The sequence below is a fragment of the Ananas comosus genome, unplaced genomic scaffold (assembly GCF_001540865.1).
Source record: "Ananas comosus cultivar F153 unplaced genomic scaffold, ASM154086v1, whole genome shotgun sequence".
Taxonomy (NCBI): domain Eukaryota; kingdom Viridiplantae; phylum Streptophyta; class Magnoliopsida; order Poales; family Bromeliaceae; genus Ananas; species Ananas comosus.
The window spans coordinates 26491-46657 of NW_017890550.1; the positions used below are offsets into that span (position 1 = coordinate 26491).

Genomic DNA, 20167 nt, shown 5'->3' on the forward strand with positions numbered 1-20167 from the left:
GAACTTAGGAAAAAATTTAGAGGAGGCACTACAAGAAAACTATTATTTTGTGGAGCAAATTTTTGCCACAAAAAGTACATTTTTTGCCACAAAAATGTTTTTGTGGCCAAATATATTCCGCCACAACGTCGCCATAATAACACCGCTGTTAAAAATTATTGTGAGGAAAAAACTTTCACCACAAAACAAGTTGTTATTTGTGACGAAAATGTTCGTCGCAGATACTGTTTTACATATTGTGAAAAAACAGTAATTATTGTGAGAAAAAAATATTCACCACAAAACAAGTTGTTATTTGTGACGAAAATGTTTGTCGCAGATACTGTTTTACATATTGTGAAAAAACAGTAATTATTGTGAGGAATAACTTTTGCCACAAAATAATTTATTATTTGTGACGAAAATGTTCGTCGCAGATGCTGTTTTACATATTGTGAAATAACAGTTATTAACGGAGAAAATAAATCGCCATAAAATATTTTAAACTTTTGTGGCCATTTAGTTCGTCACAATAGTGTTTCATATTATTTATGTCTACAATAATTCTACATTAAAATATAAGTATTCTTTTCTAATAGTTAACTGACTTTTTGTGAGGAATTTTAAAAATCGTAAAAAAAAGGTGCATATTTGTGTCCAAACTTTATGTTTTGTCACAAAAAGTTATTACTACTGTGGCAACAATAGTTTTTTGGTCATATAAAAATTGCTAGTGTTAATGTCGATCTTTTGTAGCCATTTTCTCAAATTCCTCACAAAAAGTATGTGTTATAAGATACATTGAATCTATAAAACACTATTAATCTTCATAATCTTATCCTACGTGGCGTGCTCTCCTTAAGTTTTGCTCATGGGACCCACCTCAAGAGTATCTCCTTTTCTCGATTTCTAATTTTCAACCGCTTTGCTTTGTTCGTTCCTCAATAGTGTGTCTGTTTGTCTTCCCAATAACATCGTTGCCTCTCCGGCTTCCCCCCTCATTAAATATGTTCACTCGCCTTTCCCATAACATCTTTGTCTTTTTGGCTTCTCCCTCATTAAATGCTACTCTCCAATCACTTCGCTCTTCATTTGTGCACATTCGTTTTTTCTGTAAAATCGTTATCTCTTCGACTTCTTGCCTTATTAATTTCTACTTTCTACGGGTTGTTGCTTCATAATAAATGATAAAGAAATTTTTTCTTTATTGTACACTACTGTTCATTAAACATTATACTTTCTATACAAGAGCATTACATAAATAATAAGAAACTACAAAACAGAACATAACTTGTACTAGCCAGATTCTGAACCATACATGGAAAATGCATTGTACATATCCAAAATATAACTGTTTGTACAAAACATTTCTCCAACAATCACAAGATCAAATATACGTCATAACAAATTTACATCAAGTAATAACTTTCAAAACATAATGATCGATGTCATATGCATCTTTAAAATAAGCAGTTTTCTAGTCATGCCCATTTCGAAATCTCTAAACAAAAAGAAATGGACTCGAAGAAACTTAATCCTGCAAAAGTCAATTTGTCTTGCCTATTCCTGCACAATTAAAATATTCTCCAAAAGTCGATTTGTCTTGCGCATTCATGTACAATTAAAAAAATTTACTTAGCATTACTTTCAAATACTAAAATATAACCCATAATAATTTATAAATAAAAGGAATAAACAAAGCAATTGTAAAGTATTAAGTCATATATAGTCACATGTAAAAATAGATCAACATCAACAATCTATAACACCAATCAACATCAACTGTTTGAGTGTTTGGTTATAGGCACTAACTAAATGGCCTATTTAGGAGAAAACTATGCAACGAATCATGAACTAGTTAGCCACTGGCCTAGCCTAGTAGTTGTTAACAAGGTTGCCGTCCTAGATGTTGGGAGTTTGATCCCAGCTTGTGCTTTAACAAAAAAAGCTCATGCCCCAGATTTCTTGGGAATCAAAATAGTATATGTATTAAGGGGTTTTTGGTGTGGAGGCCTACGGATGAAATATTTTGATTAAATAACTTTAAAAAAATCATAAAAGTTATTGATAAAGAGAAAAAATAAGTATAAGCATCATGACAGCGATGGTCAATGAACCGACTACCGCACAAAAGAAGTTGAGCTTAGGGACGGAACTCCTATAAACTTTGCCTTATCCAATTACTACAAGAGCAAGAAAGCAAAGGCAAAGATGGAAAATATTGCAAAGGATGAAAAAGAACATGCTAACAAAACTTTATTTATATCAACAAGGAATAAGGAACAATAATGCTACTATAATGCTAAAACAAAACAGTTACTATTGGTATCTTAACAGTTCACTCTCATCAAACTATCTTACTTGCAGCTATACAATCATGTTCTCTTAGTAAAAACTAATGCACAACTTATTCATCATTATGCAAACGCCCTATGAACAGTTTTTCACACAAAAGCCAAGTATACTGTTTATAACAGAACACTGATGAATACAGAAAATGAATCTAAAAATCATTCTTTGTTCCCATCACGATTCTTTTTATGTATGCATTCATGATTAAAAATTTATAAATTATTTGAACCAACCTATGCAGTCAAACAACTCTCATTGAATCACATATAAAGACAGCATAGATTAACATACATTTTTCAGTAGATGTTGATTGCATCGGTATAGGCATTCCCATTTGTGCTAAATGCTGCATCATGGCTTGCATTTGAGACTCCATATGCTCTAATCGAGCTTCTCTTTGTGCTAGTCTAGCTTCTGCGTCGGTCTCACGTTGTGCTATTCGGGCTTGTACCTCAGCCTCTTTTTCTGCCATTCGAGCTTCTGCTTTTGCTTGAATTCGAACTGTTATTTCAGCCTCTATATTTTCCCGTATTTGCTCACGAAGTCATTGTCCTCTAACTCCTGCTCTCTCCAAAGGCTCTAGACCTGGACCCATACCCCTAACATATCCAGACCTATGTTTAAGTACTATAGTATAGGCTTCCCGAGTTGTAAGAATGTCTTCTCCTTTCTCTGTTAATTGAGTCTCATGAAGAGTTTGCATTTCAACTTACTTGTCTGCAGCATTTGAATCAACCCATGTGCCATCTTTTCTTCTTTTTTTTTCTAACCTTGTCCCATAACCTCATGTATTCAGGTTCTTCAGGTGCTTCATTATTTTCTTCCATATTCTTTTCTACTTCTTTTCTCTATTGATTTACATAGAAATGAACACATGTTAAGTGATTTATAAGTAGAAATTCAATGAAAACTTCAAACATAATTAAATTCAATAAAAAAAGATTCTTTTTGAGTATACAAGTACTTACCATTTCAATTAAATTTCTTGCAATAGATTTTGTTCCCACTCGAGCAACCATTGTTTGTTTAGACCTATTTGCTTTGTTCGCCTCGCTAATCCTCTACATTTAGCAAAATAAAGAATATTAATATATTAAATAACAACTATGATACTTTTATTTAAATTCTTCTACCTTAAACTGCGGGTTACTCCAACAGTCTATTAGCCAATTCCAATGATCCGGATCAATGTCAGCAGGACAGTGTGCATGCCTTTGTTCATCTGTCTTGTACTTCTTATAGTGAAACCTATGCAAATCGTAACACCAACTATTGAAATGGCTTCGAAGTTGGCGCACTATGACTCCAAGCATATGAAGATCCTTAGGAAGTGTGAATTTTTTCTACAAAAGAGAATAAAGAATAAATAAGTAAAATTATATGTACAAAAAGTATCTTAGGTCATTGAAAAAAAAGGAGTGTTGATATATGAAGAAAAAAACTCACATGGGAAAAGATACTTATTTACATTGACAACTTTCACCATCCTATCAATGATGTGTGGAGGCATTTTGCTCCATTTTTCGACATTCAGAGGAGCATTCTGTCTAATAATTTGAGCTGTCTCAGTAATGAATTGTTGAAAATTTGTACCCACTACTCGTCTTAGGTCTTCAGGTATCTCGATCAATTGCAGGTTTTGCCTTTTCTTCTTTTCTCTTTTTCGCCCACTTTAGCCCTATAGTTTTGCCTCGTGTCCTCTTTCTCTCAGAACATGAAGCTAGCATTAGCACAACCAAAACAATATAAAGTTATCATATAAACATAAACTGTATTAATAGTTTTCATAAAAAAAAAGCAAGTTATATTATGAAATATGCAAAAAAATGAATATAAACTATTAAACTTCCATACCAGCACTACTACTATTTGGTACGTTATGGGCATCCATTGATGTTTGCTCTATTGGAGAATTTGTTATGTTAGGTTCTGTTTGGAGTTGATGCTCTCCGATCCTCTTGATATTTATATGTAATGACCGAACCGCACGTTCTCTATGCATTGTTTGATTGTCAACTCTATTTTTACTATCTCCAGTTTTGAATTTTTCAGCCATTACACCTGCATTAATTAATAAAAAATAAGTTTGACTATAGAAATAAAGTGCATGAACTTCATCATATGCAAGAATGTCATATCTAAAATGACATCATATCAATATATGTACATAAACAAAGAGTATGTATAATAAAATTTATACAAATATTAACAAACAATTTTGCAAAATACAATCTAAAATGCAATATGTCAAACCTGGTGTTTCTACAAATCATTTTCTTGAATTTCTTCTCTTTCTTTTTCCTCATTGTCATTAATAAAATCATCGTCATATTTATTATTGCTATTTTTGTATGATTGATGGCTTTTCTCAATAACAATTCCATTAACATCATCACGATTTAATGATGTAGCAATGTCATCATTATCCATAACATATTTAGGTAAGGTATCCACTATTATATTTGCATCCCATGTAGGTTCATCATCATCTATTGGCTCTTCATCATTAATAGTAGGGATATCGTAAAAGTTACGAGGTAATGTTTTCACTACTATCTGCCAATCAGGATTCTTATTGTCTTATACATAGTAAATTTGTTCAACTTGTGATGCTAAGACATATGGTTCATTTGTTGCCAAGTGTCGAGTAGTATTTACCAAAGTGATGTCATTAGCTTCTTTCTTGTAACCCCTACCTTCATTGTATGTATCCCACTAATCACATTTGAATAGCACTATTTTGTTTCGCCCCCCATATTCCAACTCTAAAATATCTGTCAAGACCCCATAATATTCTCTACTTCCACTTTGCTCATCACCCTTTACTATAACTCCACTATTTTGTATTTGTCGTCGAATTTCACGCTTATATGTATGAAATCTAAAGCCATTAACGATGTAGCCACTATAACAAGTCACCATTCTATTTGGACCACATGATAAATGCAGAAGTTGAATGCTCACACTTCCGTTGCCTTCGCAGTGCGCACGTTGTATCTACCATCATACGAATAAATATAAATAGACAGTAGGTGAAAATTTATTATGAAATAATAAATAATATCTTATTTACTTACACGTGACTCAAACCACTTAACAAATGTTTCATCTTGCCTACTTGGCAAATTCCTTAAGCCCTCTTCCTCAAGCTCCTTTTGATGTTCTCTTAATTGTAAACACAAAGTCGCGTGAGTATTAGAAATGATATAATGAGTAAATTCACAAATTATGAAAAATATATACTATTAAATAAATGAAAAAAACTTACATAAGAAAAGGTTGAACTTCTTCACAATTTTTTAGAATATATAGTTGAGCATGATTCCAATCTTGATAAGATAGTTTTCTAAAGATCCCTTTTCCTCTATTTAATGGCCGCCCATTATTTTGAAAAATAGGCAACTCTGTCACTTGCATTTTGGGTCCCTCAAAATTTCTTTCTTGTCTATTAAATTTTGTTTCCGTTCTATCTAAATATCTAGAACAAAAGGTTAAGCACTTGTCAGCAAGATAGGCTAGGGCTATTGATCCTTCTGGATGTGCTTTATTTCGTACATTAGACTTCAGCTTGCGCAAATACCTATTTATAAAAAATTAAATATTATTTAATCAAAATATACTATAAGAATATAGTAACTAGATAGCTATATAATAGAATAAAAATATTACCTCTCAAATGGGTACATCCACCGGTAATGTACAAGACCAGCTAACCGTGCCTCTAATGGAAGATGAATAGGCAAGTGTATCATGATATCAAAGAATGCAGGAGGAAAAATCAGTTCAAGTTTGCAAATTGTCATTACAATATTATGCTCTAGCCTTTCCAACATATCTATTTTCAATGTCTTTGAGCATAACTGCTTAAAGAATATGCTTAACTCTACTAGTGGCTCATATACTTCTTTAGGCAAAATGCCACGAAAAGCTGGTGGGAGATGATCTTCAATAAACACGTGACAATCATGAGATTTCATTCCAGTTAATTGTCCCTCTTTAACATTGACACATTGAGATATGTTAGAGGAATAGCCATCTGGAACTTTCAAATTTGCTAAGAATTGGCAAACAACTCTCCTTTCATCTAAATTTAATGTGTAGCAAGCTTGTGGAATGACAAAGTTGTTGCCATTATCTATTGGATGCAATTCTGACCGAATGCCCATCTCCTTAAGATCCAGTCGAGCATTTAGATTATCTTTACTCTTACCATCAATGTTGAAAAGAATCCACAAGATATTATCATTGACATTTTTCTCAATATGCATAACATCAAGATTATGTCACCAAAAGTGTTCTCCAATAAGGTAAGTCAAAAAAAATACTTTTCTTTTTCCAATTATAAAGCAAGGCAGCCTCAGTTCGCTTTCTTTTTTGTGTACTTTTTCCAAATTTCACATTTTCAACTCCATTTAATTGCTCAAGAATTTCATCTCCAGATAAATTGTTGGGTGCACGTCGAGTTTCTGTCTTTCCATCAAATGAATTTTTATTTTTACGCCACTTATGATCAAGTTTTAGAAAACGGCGATGCCCCATATAGCACATTTTGCGCCCATGCTTCAATCTAGTTGAACATGTATCTTTATTACAAGAAGGACAAGCCAATGCTCCTTTAGTACTCCAACCAGATAAATTAGCATATGCTGGAAAATCGTTTATTGTCCACAGTATTGCTGCATGTAAACGAAAATTACACTTACCAAATGCATCATAGGTTTCAACACCCACATTCCATAATGTGATCAACTCTTCAATAAGAGGTTGCAAATATACATCAATGTCATTTCCTGGAGCTCTAGGACCCGGAATGAGCATCGACATCATATAGTTCGCATTGAGGTCTGCTTGTTTCGCTGCAAACTGGTGAGGTTGAAATGATTTTCGGTCCCAAGTAACTCACTTTCTGCTGTTTGTTTGTCGGAACTCTGTTAACATTTTCAGTATGTTATAATTGACATACTCTTTGTGTTAATTCCGGGAGTTTACGGGGAGTAGGAAAAAAAAATGAAAAGTGTAGTGTGCCTAATTTTTTTTTTTTTTTTTTTTTTTTTTCCACTCTCGTTGGTGCTACTAATAGGAGAATTTTCGTGTTGAAATAAATACAGAAAGTGGGAGAATTTAAATTTTGGAAGTTATTGGTTTTTTTTTTAAACAAAAGAGGTGTATTAAAAATAAATTTTCATTTGAACATTTTTAGTCATACTGTACAGCTTATTTTTAACTAAAACTACAGATTAGAAAAGGGTCCCCGGTAACTGAAATTTCTTATTCCGAGCCACTTGCACATCAATGAATCATAAATGCTATTTGCTCTTTCGTCTAATCTTTTGTTCTCAATTGAACCAATGATATTCAAAGTAAAGGTTGCAATTAAGTGGGCGGGTGATAGAGGCCTAATTATAATTTTAGAGGAGTTGGGGACAAAGGTGAAAAATTTGTAATTATTAAAAAATATTAGAAACTAAAATAAACACTTCTAAAACCATTCTCCTCGGGCTACATTACACGGTTGGGCCACAGATAAGGTCACTATGGATGTTACAGATTGCAAATCATATGTAATTTAAGATGATAGAATATTGAAAAGTACGACAACTAATTTCTAGGTATTTTTTAACCCAAAATTTAAAAACAAAAATTGTAAAGATTTGCTTATACTTCGGTACTTTTCCAATAAAGACGTTTAACCTTCTAAATTGTATTAAACAGCTGAAGAGACTTTTTTTTTTTTTTCAAATGAAATAAAATACTAATTAAATAATTATTTTGAGTGATTGCTTGGCGCATAATGTTATATAACTTTTAAAAAACTTTTTTTTTCTCTCTAGTTATAATAATTAAGCATCAAAATTGAAGAATCAAGAGTATTTATCTTCAATTTTTATTTTTTATGTATTAGAATAAAAAAATAGATTCTTTTTGTTTGAAAGTTTTGCAAGATTATATGCAATAACTCATAAATTCTATTGCATTGTTTTTCCTTGTTATTTGTCATACTAATTTTTTAAAGACACTATGGAATTACTATTTACAAATCAATTTATACATTATACTTTAATGCTCTGTTTGGTACCATGAAAACTTTAGAATAGAGCAATTTGTTCTTCAAAATTCGCCAAACAATGTACAAAATTGAAAGAATAAATAATTCCGATCCAACCGGGTAATTCTAGCTTATTCTAGAATTATCCGTTAAAAATAATTTTGATGAGCCCTTGGAATTGGAGGATCCTGCAATTTATTCCAAGGGCAGAAGGTGGAAAGTGGCCTCATTCCACACGCGTGCCTGCCCTGCGATTTATTGCCTTCCGAAAAGCTGTGCAGCTCCCTCTCCCTCCCCTTTACTATCTCTTCCAACTTAATCCTAACCTCACTTAATAGTTGTAGTTCCTTCTTATCGACCCTCTCCCATCTTTACTAAATCCCTATCTCTCTTGGTAGGGTTTGGTGCTCTCTTATCCCTCTTTACTCCACCTCTCTGCTTCGTCTTCGTGCTTTCCCTAGGGAGTATCTTCATTATCTTCCCTCATTACTCTGTATCTTATCTACTGCGGTAGCTGCGGCTTCATCTTTGGCGCAAAACCCCCATTAATTGAGGAGGTGTGCAAATTGAAGGTATTGTCGTGTCTCCTTCTCACCAAGTCTTGCGGAAGTGCGGTTCCTGGTGCAAATCTTTCATTAATCAAGGTGATCTCGCTCGGTGGGAGAGCAATATTATTTCTTCATTTTGCCTCTCTATTTCAATTATTTTGGCGCTTCGACTTGTCTACTCACATCCATTTAATTCGGTTACCTCCTCTTACTAGTACCGGTAAGACACTTTCTTTTCCTTTTAAATAAGATTATGGTCCATAGCAGGGGAAAAGTCATATTTGAAAGAAATTGCTGGTTGTATGCGTAGCCCCACTTCGCAAATAACTATTTCCCTTTTTTATCTTGCGGAGGTGAGGTTATCTTATATAACAGTAGCACTTCAAGATTGGTGCTTTGTGGATTGTGATTTTTAAGCTACGTTGTATGTTGCAATTGGTTGGATGTGTTACTGGCTTGGATGGCATGGAATATGTTCTATGCAGCTGCCATAGTGACATATGACAATCCTTTCATACTGAGTCATATTCATTCTTTATAAAATTTTTTCCCTAGCTGTTGGGCCTACAAGAAATTTAATAGGAAAATTATTGTAAGTCTATATAACCTAATGCTTCTTTTTATCTCTTCGAAATTTTTCGAACTATATATGCTCATCTATATATCATGTATGTCGTAATATAATGAAAATGCCATTCATGTCATGTTATTAGGTTTTTTTTCTTTTTTTTTTTTTTTTTGTAAGGCCACTGTTATGTTTGTTGAAGGCTTTATATAATGCCTTGCTTTTTTTTGATTTTGTTTTCCTGTAATGACAGTCATACTGTAATGACAGTCATAAGAATGGTACATATTAAACATTGTTGCATGATCTAGTGCTCATTTTGATTTACTACTGATAATGCCATAACTTATTATGTAATCCAAGTGCCATTCAATTCTAACATACATTATCGACACAAACATCACAAACAGAGGTTGAATCCTTTATTAGAAGCACAATCAGGACACGTACAGAAACTTGTAACCAGTGATAGTCGTAGGAAAGTTGTGATAAAGCAACTCCCTAGTTAAGTCTTTCCTTTGTTGCTTTACAATTCTTTATTTAGTTGATTTCTGTCTCAGTTATAAACATTTTTTTGAAACGAAATTGGTTGGGGTCTAAAACTGCCGGGTGCTTTTGTAATATAGAGCCATAATATTGTGATGATGCATGGGAATGAAGATAACTTTCTATAGTTTGGGTGGTATGTTTACTTACATGCAGCCACCATAGAATCAACGTGAACTTCTTCCTCTGAGCCATGTAATTATACTTAAACCAGCACTACCTACAAACTTATATACTGGTTTTCATCTTTATTTTAAATTTCTTCTACTTCAGATGACTCCTCAAAATAAGTCCACACAGGGTGTTGTGAAAACGTATCCTAACACCATTAATGTTATCTCAGCTGACTCCCAAAGCATTGCGTGTTTTGGACAAGAATCCTCAAAACTTAGAGTATGCTCTGGAAATTGGACAGAGGTTATGGATTTAGCGATGTTGAACTTGATAATTGAGGAACATGTTCTGGATAATTTCATTAATGGTAGTTTCACCATACTCGCTTGGAGTAGAGTAGTTCATGATTTTAATCAACGAACAAAACTCAACTTTACCAAAAGCTATTCACAAAATCGATTGAAAGTTTTGAAGCACTAATTTGTCATGTATCAAACATTAGCAAACAGCAGTGGGTAGGGGTGGGACTACGATCACAACATTCCGACCGCTGGTGATCCCAGTGATTCGGGACACTGTGATATCTGTAAGTTACTATATATCTTTATTTTAATTTTCTTGTAATATAAGGACATTATTTAACTTGCTTATTATATCTATATTGCGTAGGAAAATTCAGCTTATGCACGGTACAGGGTTAAACCCTTTCCTGCATATCATGACAAAGAGTTTTTATCTAGAAAAACTACTGCAATAGATAGGTATGGATTTACAACGGGGATGCACGTAGCACCTCCTCATTCTCCTCGGGCACAACTGCTCTCTTAGAACAAATTCAAAAATCAATGATGAGTCCCTCTAGTCAACTTTCTAGAGCTAGAATAGAAATTATGCCAATGTCGCCACGGAATGAAGCTATCAATGACACCACTTCATGCTCTCCTACTCCTACTCCTATCAAGAGGAAAAATTCATATTTTAGTAGTGCCTCAGTCACACATTCTGGCAAGAGACGCCGCTCCTCCCTACCTTCACCAAGACAACACCAACCTCAAGCTGCAGAGGAAAACTTGATGTCACCCTTGATTGTATCCAATAGCTTGTAGAACTCGGAAAGAAAAGATTGAACATAGCCGAGTGTATGCTGCAACGTGAGCTTGATGCCCGTCCAAAGATGCACTCTATAGAAGATTGTATGGCAAGATTAAATAATGTCCCTTGATTGACTCTTGAAGCAATCCTCTTTGCATGAGAAGCGCTCAAAGATGAGCACAACAGGACCATCTTCATGTCACTAAGTGGCGACATCCTCTATATGTGGATTGAGCGTCAATTAAGCATGCAACATCCGCCACTGGACAAAAGCTTGATGCATCTTCCTTCTCTCCTATCTAGATAATCCTTTCTCACCTTAACTTTTTTTGTTTTTATGGTCTTGCTTACAAACTATACTTTTTTGGGTTTTGACCGATGATTAGCAAGGCCAAACGCTTGTTGTCTGTATGTTGCTTTTCTTTTCTATCTATTGGAATTTTACACCGTTTACCCTACTGCTAGTATGTATGTTCTATTTATGTAGAATTTTTGGCTATTGTTCTACAACTTTTAAACTTGGTGCATGACGGTTTTAATGTGGTATTTATGCAATATTGCTTGTTTGTATGCAACCAATGTGGTCTTTATGCAATCCTTGCAACTATGTATTATTGTTTTAGTGTGATATTACACCAATTGCTAGTTTTTTCAGTCTCGATATTGTTTTTCTAAGTTTTGAAAATTAGCATACTTAGATGGTTTGATGATCTGTTGCTTTGCGTCCCTCCTTACATGCTGAATTTTTAATCTTTCTTATTTGCATTTGTTGGCGCTTGGTTTATACTGCTAATTTTTTTAAAGCGATGATGAATGTTAGGTGTGAATGGTAGGAAGGCAGGGATTATTTAAAAGCTTTGCAACCACCATTTTAACCTCAATATTTCTGACCTGAGTCCAGCATTAAGTTGATTTTCTTTTGGTTTGCGCTTTTTCTTTCTGGTTGATTTTTTATGGCAATGATGCATGGTACAACTGAATAGTATGGAGGCTAGGTTTCGGGATCACCTTATTGCCACCATTTTCTTCAATTAACAAACTTTTGGTCTACAATTCTACAATATTTATACTTTGTGCATGGGGGTTTCAAGTTGGTATTTATGTAATATTGATTATTTATATGTAGCTAATGTGGCCTTTATGCAAATGTTGCAACTATATATTTCTCATTTTAATATGGTATTATACCACTATATTGTTGGTTTTTTTGCAATCTCGGTATAGTTTTTCTAATTTTCGAAAATCAGCACAGTTGGTTTGTTTGATGTTCTCTATTACTTTTTGTGCCCCATTACAAGCGGATTTTTTAAGCTTCCTTTATCTGCATTAGTTGGCACTTGGTTTACACTGTTAGTTTTTTTATGGCGATGATGCATGTTAGATGTGAATAGTAAGGAGGCGGGGATTATTTAAAAAGCTTTGCAGCTACCATTCTAACATCAACATTTCAGACCTGATCCAGCATTATGCTGATTTTCTTTTTGTTTGCACCTTTTCCTCAATTTTTGGTTCTTAGAAGCTTTGCCGCAAGTTTAGTAATGTCATTTGCACTGTGCTTCTGTTCTACAGTAAACAGATCTATTTTCATGCTACTTGCTTTGGTTGACGTCATATTTTGCTGGTTTATTAGTTGTGTAGCCATCCATGTATCTTCATGTTACTTTTCTAGTATGCTAATATCCTACAAATGCCTCTCAATTCATGTTGTCTTCTACTCCAAACGAAATATGATATAGTTGTGCTGTATGTGGCAATGATGCATGTTAAAATGAAATTGCTGGTTTCTAACATACTTAAGCCAATCCATTGCTGGTTTCTTGCTGGTTTGGTTCTGATGATACTGGCAATGATGCTTGAATAGTAGGGAGGCAAGGTTTTAAGAATACCTTATAGCCACCATTCATAGCATTGATAATTTAGTGTACTTTTGTGATGATGGAAATAATATTTTATTTGTGGCGATAATTCATAAAAGGGTCATAGAGTTAAATGGAGGATGGTATGGATTATGAGCCGATAATACATAGAAAGGGTCATAGAGTTAAATGATAGGGCGGTATGGATTATTTATCCGCTTGCGACCATTACATTGTCCTTTATCTTTTTTCTACCTTAGCCAATATTCATCATAATCTATACATAAATATGTATTTTGGCTATAAGTGAGTTAATCCTTGTTTCTTCACATTTGACATGATAGTAACTTTAATCAATCATGCATTTTTTTCATCAACAACTATTGCTGAACTTATGACTTCCCTAGATAAGGAAGATGATTATTGGGATGAAGTACTTTCTATTATGATCAATGAATGTGTGAGTCGATTTCACAATTCCTTGTACAAATGACCTTGTCGTACAAGACCATTCACCGGTCATCAAGTAATTATGGATATTTTACGGAGATATCCAGATAGAGGATACCAACATTTTCGAATGTCCAACACCACTTTTCTAAGACTTCGAGATGAATTCATTGAGAAAGGTTTGATACAGGGTAGTCGACATTTGACTACTAACAAACAGCTTGGAATTTTTCTATTTGTTGTAGGCCATAGGGTAACAAATAGAGTATTGGCTCAGACGTTTTAGCACTCGGGAGAGACAATAAGTAGATATTTTACTAGTGTTGTGACGCCTCAACTTTCCAGGGGGTCATCCATCCTAGGACTACTCCCGTCCTAGCATGTTTAACTCTCTTAGCCTCTTGGGTCTAGCTACCACCCAAAATGCTTAAACCAGGTTAAGAGTCTTAGTCCTATTATTTCTTATATATAGGACTATCTAGGGTCTCACATTCTTCCCCCCTTTAAGTCCTGATGTTCTCGTCAGGCTCAGACTCACAAGTACAAGACGATGTGAGACTCATCTCGGTAACCTAAATCGGCCTTGTGGTGAGCTGCGCTCCAGCCACAACAGTCAACAACATGCGATCCTGTAAGGTATTGAATCCTCGTAGTGTTAATCCACTTTTGGTCAAAATGACCAAAGCGTGGCTAGAGGGATGATTGAGCATAGTCCATATGCTATTCCAACAGTGTTGGAAGGGTAAAAATTGGGTTTCGAATGCGATTAGTTGGTTTTAGCATTGCTCGGCGCGAAATAGAGCTAAGCACTTCCAGAACTGCAGTCTGGGCACTGCGTACCGGTACTGAAGGAGAGGTACCGGTACCAGGCCAGCAAACCGAGAGGCTTGCTCTCGGGTTTGGTCATTGCGGGGCTGCGTACCGGTACGGCACCAGGGCAGTACCGGTACTCCGCAGCAGACCGAGTATAGTTGCTCTCGAGTTTGGCCTTTGCAGTGTAGCGTACCGGTGACATGAACCCGCGTACCGGTACCCAGTGCTGCGAACAGCAGACCTTGATCTGCTGCAAATAAAAAATATTGGAGGGCTTAAATGCAATTGTGACGGCTTATATAAACCCCACACTTCCTCTTCTCTTATTCACAGCCAAAGAACCCCTCTCTACTTCATTTTTCTTCCTCTCTCTCTCTAGGAGTTCTTCCCAAGGTGGATTAGAGGAGATTGGAGGAGATTGGAGGAGATTTGAAGTGGATTAGAGGCTTTGGAGGATTTAGAGCTCACCTACAAGGAGGAGCTCGGAGAACTTTTGGGCTAAGGTAAGGTTTCTTGCAAGATCTATGTTAAGGTTTGGTTTTATACCCTAGAACACTTGGTTTTGAGTCTCTTGCAAGAATAAAAACCTTTATAACCCTAGAAATCTCATGATGAACCTATGGTGTTCATGGCATGAAACCCTAGGGTTGAAATTGGGGTTTTCATAGATATGAGGTTTATGGTTAAATTGACCCTTTATAAACCTAATTGAAGGTAAAACCGACATTATGGGCAACTCAAATGGGAGTTCCTACGGGCACATAGTACGGTATTGAGGAAAAGGACCGTTTTTGCTTCGTTTCCACGGTATTGAGGAAAATGACCGTTTTTGCTTCGTTTCCGCTGGAGAGGGCCGAAGCAACGTCTAAAAATTTCGAGCTTCGTATTCTCGCACCTCGGCATTATTTAGAGGTGGGGGGTGCCATCCGAATCAGTTGAACTTCTTTCTTTGTCCAAGTTACATTGTTGACCATGCATCTCTCATGTTAATTATGCATTGTAGGATGTTGATAGTTGCATTTCTATTCCTTATATGTTTCCATAGTTGATATTGCATTGTGAGTTGAACACATGATATAGTGGATGTGTAAGGATTGGGTCGTGACATTGAAATCCTATAGTGCTGAAACAAATGGAGAACTTGATATATGTGTAATGACATAGTGAGTGGCATGTAAACTATAAATTATGACAAAGACGAGTGGCATGTGAATGTAGTGTAGTAGAAACACTTATTACATGATGAATTTAGGGATAGATGATTTTTCCCGAATTGTGAATATGTTGCATGTGAATTTAAGGCCCCGTATTGGTTGCGGTATAAGCGGTGGATAACGAAACCCTAAACCCTAAACCCATAACCGAAATTATCCCTAGCTTTTGGGCCAAAAAACAAAAAATTTTTGGTCCGGGATATTTTATCCGGCGATTCAAACCTTGCAACCTTGCTAATTCCTGCTAATCTCCGGAATAGCTTGGATTTGCTTATTCCACCATTTTGATGGAATAGTACTATTCCAATTTTAATTTCAAACTTTAATTAAAATTATAAATTGAATTAAAAAACTAAATTATATAAATATAATATGTTATATGTTATAAATTATATTATTTTTATTATAAAATCTATTAATTGTACTCTATTAGATACATTATCTAATTTAAATATTAAATATTATAATAAAATTTTATAATAAATTATATGTTAAAATATTATAATAATATTTTTTTTATTAAATTTAAGTTTACGTAGAATTTTAAAAAAATTTATAAACTTATTATAATAAATTATTTTTATTAATTGTTCCCACCACTATTCTTATTTTAAAATTTTAAAAATTAAAAATTTAAATTTTTAAAATTTATAATTTATAATCTCAAAATTAAAGTTTAAAATTTAAATTATAAATTATAAATTTTAAATTTAAATTTTGATATTTTAAATTTTTGAAATTTAAAATTTGATATTTTATATTTTTTTAAATTTAAATATGATCTTAAATTTAAAGTTTGAAATTTAAAATTTAAAATTTTGAATTTAAAATTTGAGATTTTAAATTTCAAAGTTAAAATTTTAAATTTAGAAATATAAATTTAAAAATTTAAAAATTCAAATTCAAATATAATAAGTGGATAATATCATTATTTTTTATTTACAAAACCCATTATCTTTCTTATTCCATCTTACCTAACCAAACGCTATTTTTTTTATTCCAGGAATAACCGAATTTTCATCCAAACGCAAAATTGATCTAATCCTCGCTTATACCTCAATTTATACCTATCCCTGGAATAGCCACTTTTTGGCTTATTTCCGAGCTAAAACAATACTTAGTGTAGTTGTGACACTTAAACATGAACAGTAGAATAGATGGTTTTTCGAGTACTTGTTAGCCCTAGTTGGTAGGGTATTCTTAGTTGGAGAGGATTGGATCATACTCATATAGTCTGTTTTCGCTTGGCGTGGTCACTCCACCAAAGTAGTGAGCTCCGGAGTCATCACACGATGGGTTAACGTACTTACCTAGCGGACGGTCTCGGGTTTGCGAGCGGGAGGGTCTCCTCACCTATGGGATTGCACTGTGAGTTGGGGCAAACCTTTGGGTTAGCCAAGTTGGTTGGGTGATGAACATATGAATGACATACTTTATTGAGCATAGTAGCATGATAGTTGATTTCATTACTATGTAGATTTTTATTCATTTACTATTGATTGAGGCATAGTAGCATGATAGTAGAATTCATACTATGTTAGCAGTTTATTTCCATATATCTATCTACTTATGCCTGCTTAGACCTAGTGGGAAGATCGACGGAGTCGACGGTCGAACCTACTGGGAACTATTATTAGTTCTCATCCTACTTTGTTGCAGGGTCAAGCTCGAGCACACCGGGCGAGGAACGTGGTAAGGGCATAGCGCCCTAGTAGTTAGCAGCTTTCCTTTTTACATTAGAGCACCCTATGTACTTGAGAGATGATGATATATATTTGGTGAGGTTGCTTTTGGAGAGTTGTATATGTTATGAGATGAACATGTATGCGTTTTGGAGATGGAAATATAAACCAATGATGTTAATGTTGAATGATGAATGTACTAGATAGCTTTCTCTCTTTTGCTCTTGCTTGTTCATACTCGCAATGATTCATATATGTTGTTTAAGTTACCTGGGCAACTTGATGTACATGTTTGTTGTTGTTGAGCCTTGGGCGGACAGGGGAGGTGCTGTTCGTTCGGCGTCTATTCGGCGTACTCCAACCGACCAAATTGGCGGTTACGGGGCGTGGCAGATCCTCTCTCTCTCCGTTGTATAATTCTAGCTCAGTCGAGACTCATCTCACACTTTCGATTGTTAATTGGCTATGATACCAACTATGACGCCTCAATTTTTCAGGGAGTCACCCATCCTAGGACTACTCCAATCCTAGCATGCTTAACTCTCATAACCTTTTAGGCCTAGCCATCACCCAAAATGCTTAAGCCGGGTTAAGAGTTTTAGCTCTATTATATCTTATATATAGGACTATCTGGGGTCTTGCAAGTGTGTTGCAAGGTTATAATGGAACATAGGCATAAGTACATCCAAATGCCTACTAGTAATATTGGAATGCCTCAAAAAATTAGGGACAACCCAATATTTCACCCCTTTAAGGTGATGTTAATAGTAAACTATGATGGTTATTTACTATTTTATTACTTTATATAATAATTTATATTTTTTAAGAAATTACACAATGCAATTGAGCTATTGACGGAACGCATATACCAGTAGTTGTAAGAAAGAGTAAGCAACTGCGATATCGGTATTGCAAAGGCTTTACATCGCAGAATATGATGGATGTATTCTCATTTGACCACTAATTCTTATTTATTTGTACTAGGTGGGAGGGTTCTGCAGCAGATATGAGGGTGCTGCGTTGGTGCTGTGAAAGTAGAGGGTTCACGATTCCTGAAGGTTAGTCATGGATTTTATTTTGTCCATTTTTTTGAGTTATACATACTTATTAATTTGTTAATTTATCATTACTTTTGGTTATTCTATTTGGTTGATTCATGCTATGTAAACACTAATCGATTCTTTGTGCCTTACAGAGGGAAAGCGATACCACCTGAGCCAATTTGATGGAAATGCACGGGTGCGTAGCCATCGAGGATTACCAAAAAATGTATACAATCATAGGCATACACATTTGAGAAATGTCGTAGTAAAGGCCTTCGGCATTTTGAAGAGGCGTTTCAAGATTTTTCGGCAAGCGACTCCCTTTCCTTACAAAGTGCAGTGTCGCATCACCCTAGCATGCTGTGTGATTTATAACTTTATCAAGAGGCATCAAGAAAATGACATGTACTTCAATATGCTGATGGAACCATTTTCTCAAGATGATCAAGATGAGGATCCAATGCCTTTGGTTGGGGTAGATGATTCACGATGCGTTGATGCGCTTCTCACTATGATAATGAATTAGTTATGAAATAATAGTTAGTATGTACTATTTGCTGATCCTGTTTTATTATTGGGTTAATTGCATACAGGTCCCCACAAACATAGTGAATTGCAAATATATCCCTGTAAAGTTTAACTTTTATAAGTTATCCCTGCAAAAGTCCTAATATGTTCAGATATTTTTCTTTGGTTTGTTACCGTTAGAGAACCGTTAGAAAACTATTTATATTTCCAATTTTGCCATCACAAATATGTCCCTCCAAAAGTTATAATAGTATAATATAAGAGGGATAAAACCTTCAAAAATTAACCCAGGTAAAGTATTTAACCTATGGTTAACTAAACTTTTCTAACGGATTTTAACGGCAGGGATATATATGAAAATATTAGAACTTTTGTAGGGATAACTTATGAAAGTTGAGCTTTACAGGGATATATTTACAATTCATTATTTTTGGAGGGACTTGTATGCAATTGACCCTTTATTATTAGTGTATTAGACTGTGCAAAGGGTTAATTTCATACAGGTCCCCGCAAACATGGTGAATAGCAGATATATCCCTACAAAGTTTAATTTTCATAAGTTATCCTTACAAAAGTCCTAATGTATGCAGATATGTCCCTCTAGTTAGGATTCGTTAGAGAACTGTAAATTTTTTAACAGTAGAGTTGTGAAATGATAATTTTGCCCTTGCCCTTGCCCTTTTCCTCTTCCTCTTCCTTTTCAGGCTGTGGGAGCGGACGGCGGCGGCGGCGACGGCGACCTTATGGAACTTGTCGGGGTTGCGGCCAATGAGGACTAGAAAAAGACGGAAGGCCAAGGTGCGGCCGATGCCGTCGGAGGCGCTCGTGATGATGGCCCACGCGGGCAGCACGACGGGGATGACGATCGGATCATCGACGACGACGACGAAGAAGAAGAAGGAGGAGGAGAAAAGGAGAAGGAAAATGAGGATACGAAGAAGAAGAGGAAGAAGAAAAAAACAGAAGAGGAAGAGAAAGAGGAAGAAGAAGAAGAGGAAGAAGAACAGGAAGGGGAAAACGAAGAAGGGTAAAAATATCATTTTACCTTATTAACTGACCATAGTTAAGTATTTTAATTGTGGTTAACTAGATTTCTCTAACGGATATTAATGGCAGGAACATATCTGAATACATTAGGACTTTTACAGGGATAACTTATGAAAGTTGAATTTTGCATGGATATATCTGCTATTTATCATGTTTGCAGGGACCTGTATGAAATTAACCTCTGTGCAAATTACATGTTCTACTTGGACAACCGCAAATTATTATGTATAACTTGTATGCCTAATAATATGGTATATTTGATGTTGTTGTTGGTTTTTTAAATCATTTATTT

At 34.8% G+C, this 20167-nt stretch overlaps 2 protein-coding genes across 8 annotated transcripts; one reads left to right on the top strand and one right to left on the bottom strand.

Moving 5' to 3' along the window:
* Nucleotides 1-2393: 2393 nt before the first annotated feature.
* LOC109703846 lies at nucleotides 2394-7140 on the bottom strand. Of its 3 annotated transcripts, XM_020224572.1 has the most exons (9): nucleotides 6001-7140; nucleotides 5600-5911; nucleotides 5409-5496; nucleotides 4186-4392; nucleotides 3778-4051; nucleotides 3465-3674; nucleotides 3300-3392; nucleotides 3045-3179; nucleotides 2394-2930 (listed from the first exon to the last, which is right to left on the bottom strand). In XM_020224572.1, the coding sequence occupies exons 1-4, from the start codon at nucleotides 6597-6599 to the stop codon at nucleotides 4387-4389; spliced, it is 1005 nt and encodes a 334-aa protein (XP_020080161.1). In that variant the 5' UTR covers nucleotides 6600-7140; the 3' UTR covers nucleotides 2394-2930; nucleotides 3045-3179; nucleotides 3300-3392; nucleotides 3465-3674; nucleotides 3778-4051; nucleotides 4186-4386. The 3 variants fall into 3 exon arrangements, with proteins under 3 accessions (XP_020080161.1, XP_020080160.1, XP_020080159.1); XM_020224571.1 differs by having other exon boundaries at nucleotides 2394-3179; XM_020224570.1 differs by lacking the exons at nucleotides 2394-2930; nucleotides 3045-3179; nucleotides 3300-3392; ... (1 more) ...; nucleotides 3778-4051; nucleotides 4186-4392 and adding an exon at nucleotides 4941-5328.
* A 1448-nt stretch (nucleotides 7141-8588) lies between these two features.
* On the top strand, nucleotides 8589-19796 carry LOC109703845. Of its 5 annotated transcripts, none has more exons than XR_002214037.1 (4): nucleotides 8602-9021; nucleotides 18242-18315; nucleotides 18453-18843; nucleotides 19533-19796. XR_002214037.1 is itself a non-coding variant. In XM_020224568.1 (4 exons), the coding sequence occupies exons 2-4, from the start codon at nucleotides 18264-18266 to the stop codon at nucleotides 19605-19607; spliced, it is 450 nt and encodes a 149-aa protein (XP_020080157.1). In that variant the 5' UTR covers nucleotides 8604-9145; nucleotides 18242-18263; the 3' UTR covers nucleotides 19608-19796. The 5 variants fall into 5 exon arrangements, 3 of the variants coding, with proteins under 3 accessions (XP_020080157.1, XP_020080156.1, XP_020080158.1); XM_020224568.1 differs by having other exon boundaries at nucleotides 8604-9145; nucleotides 18453-18775; XM_020224567.1 differs by having other exon boundaries at nucleotides 8604-9021; nucleotides 18453-18775.
* The last annotated feature ends 371 nt before the right edge of the window (nucleotides 19797-20167 follow it).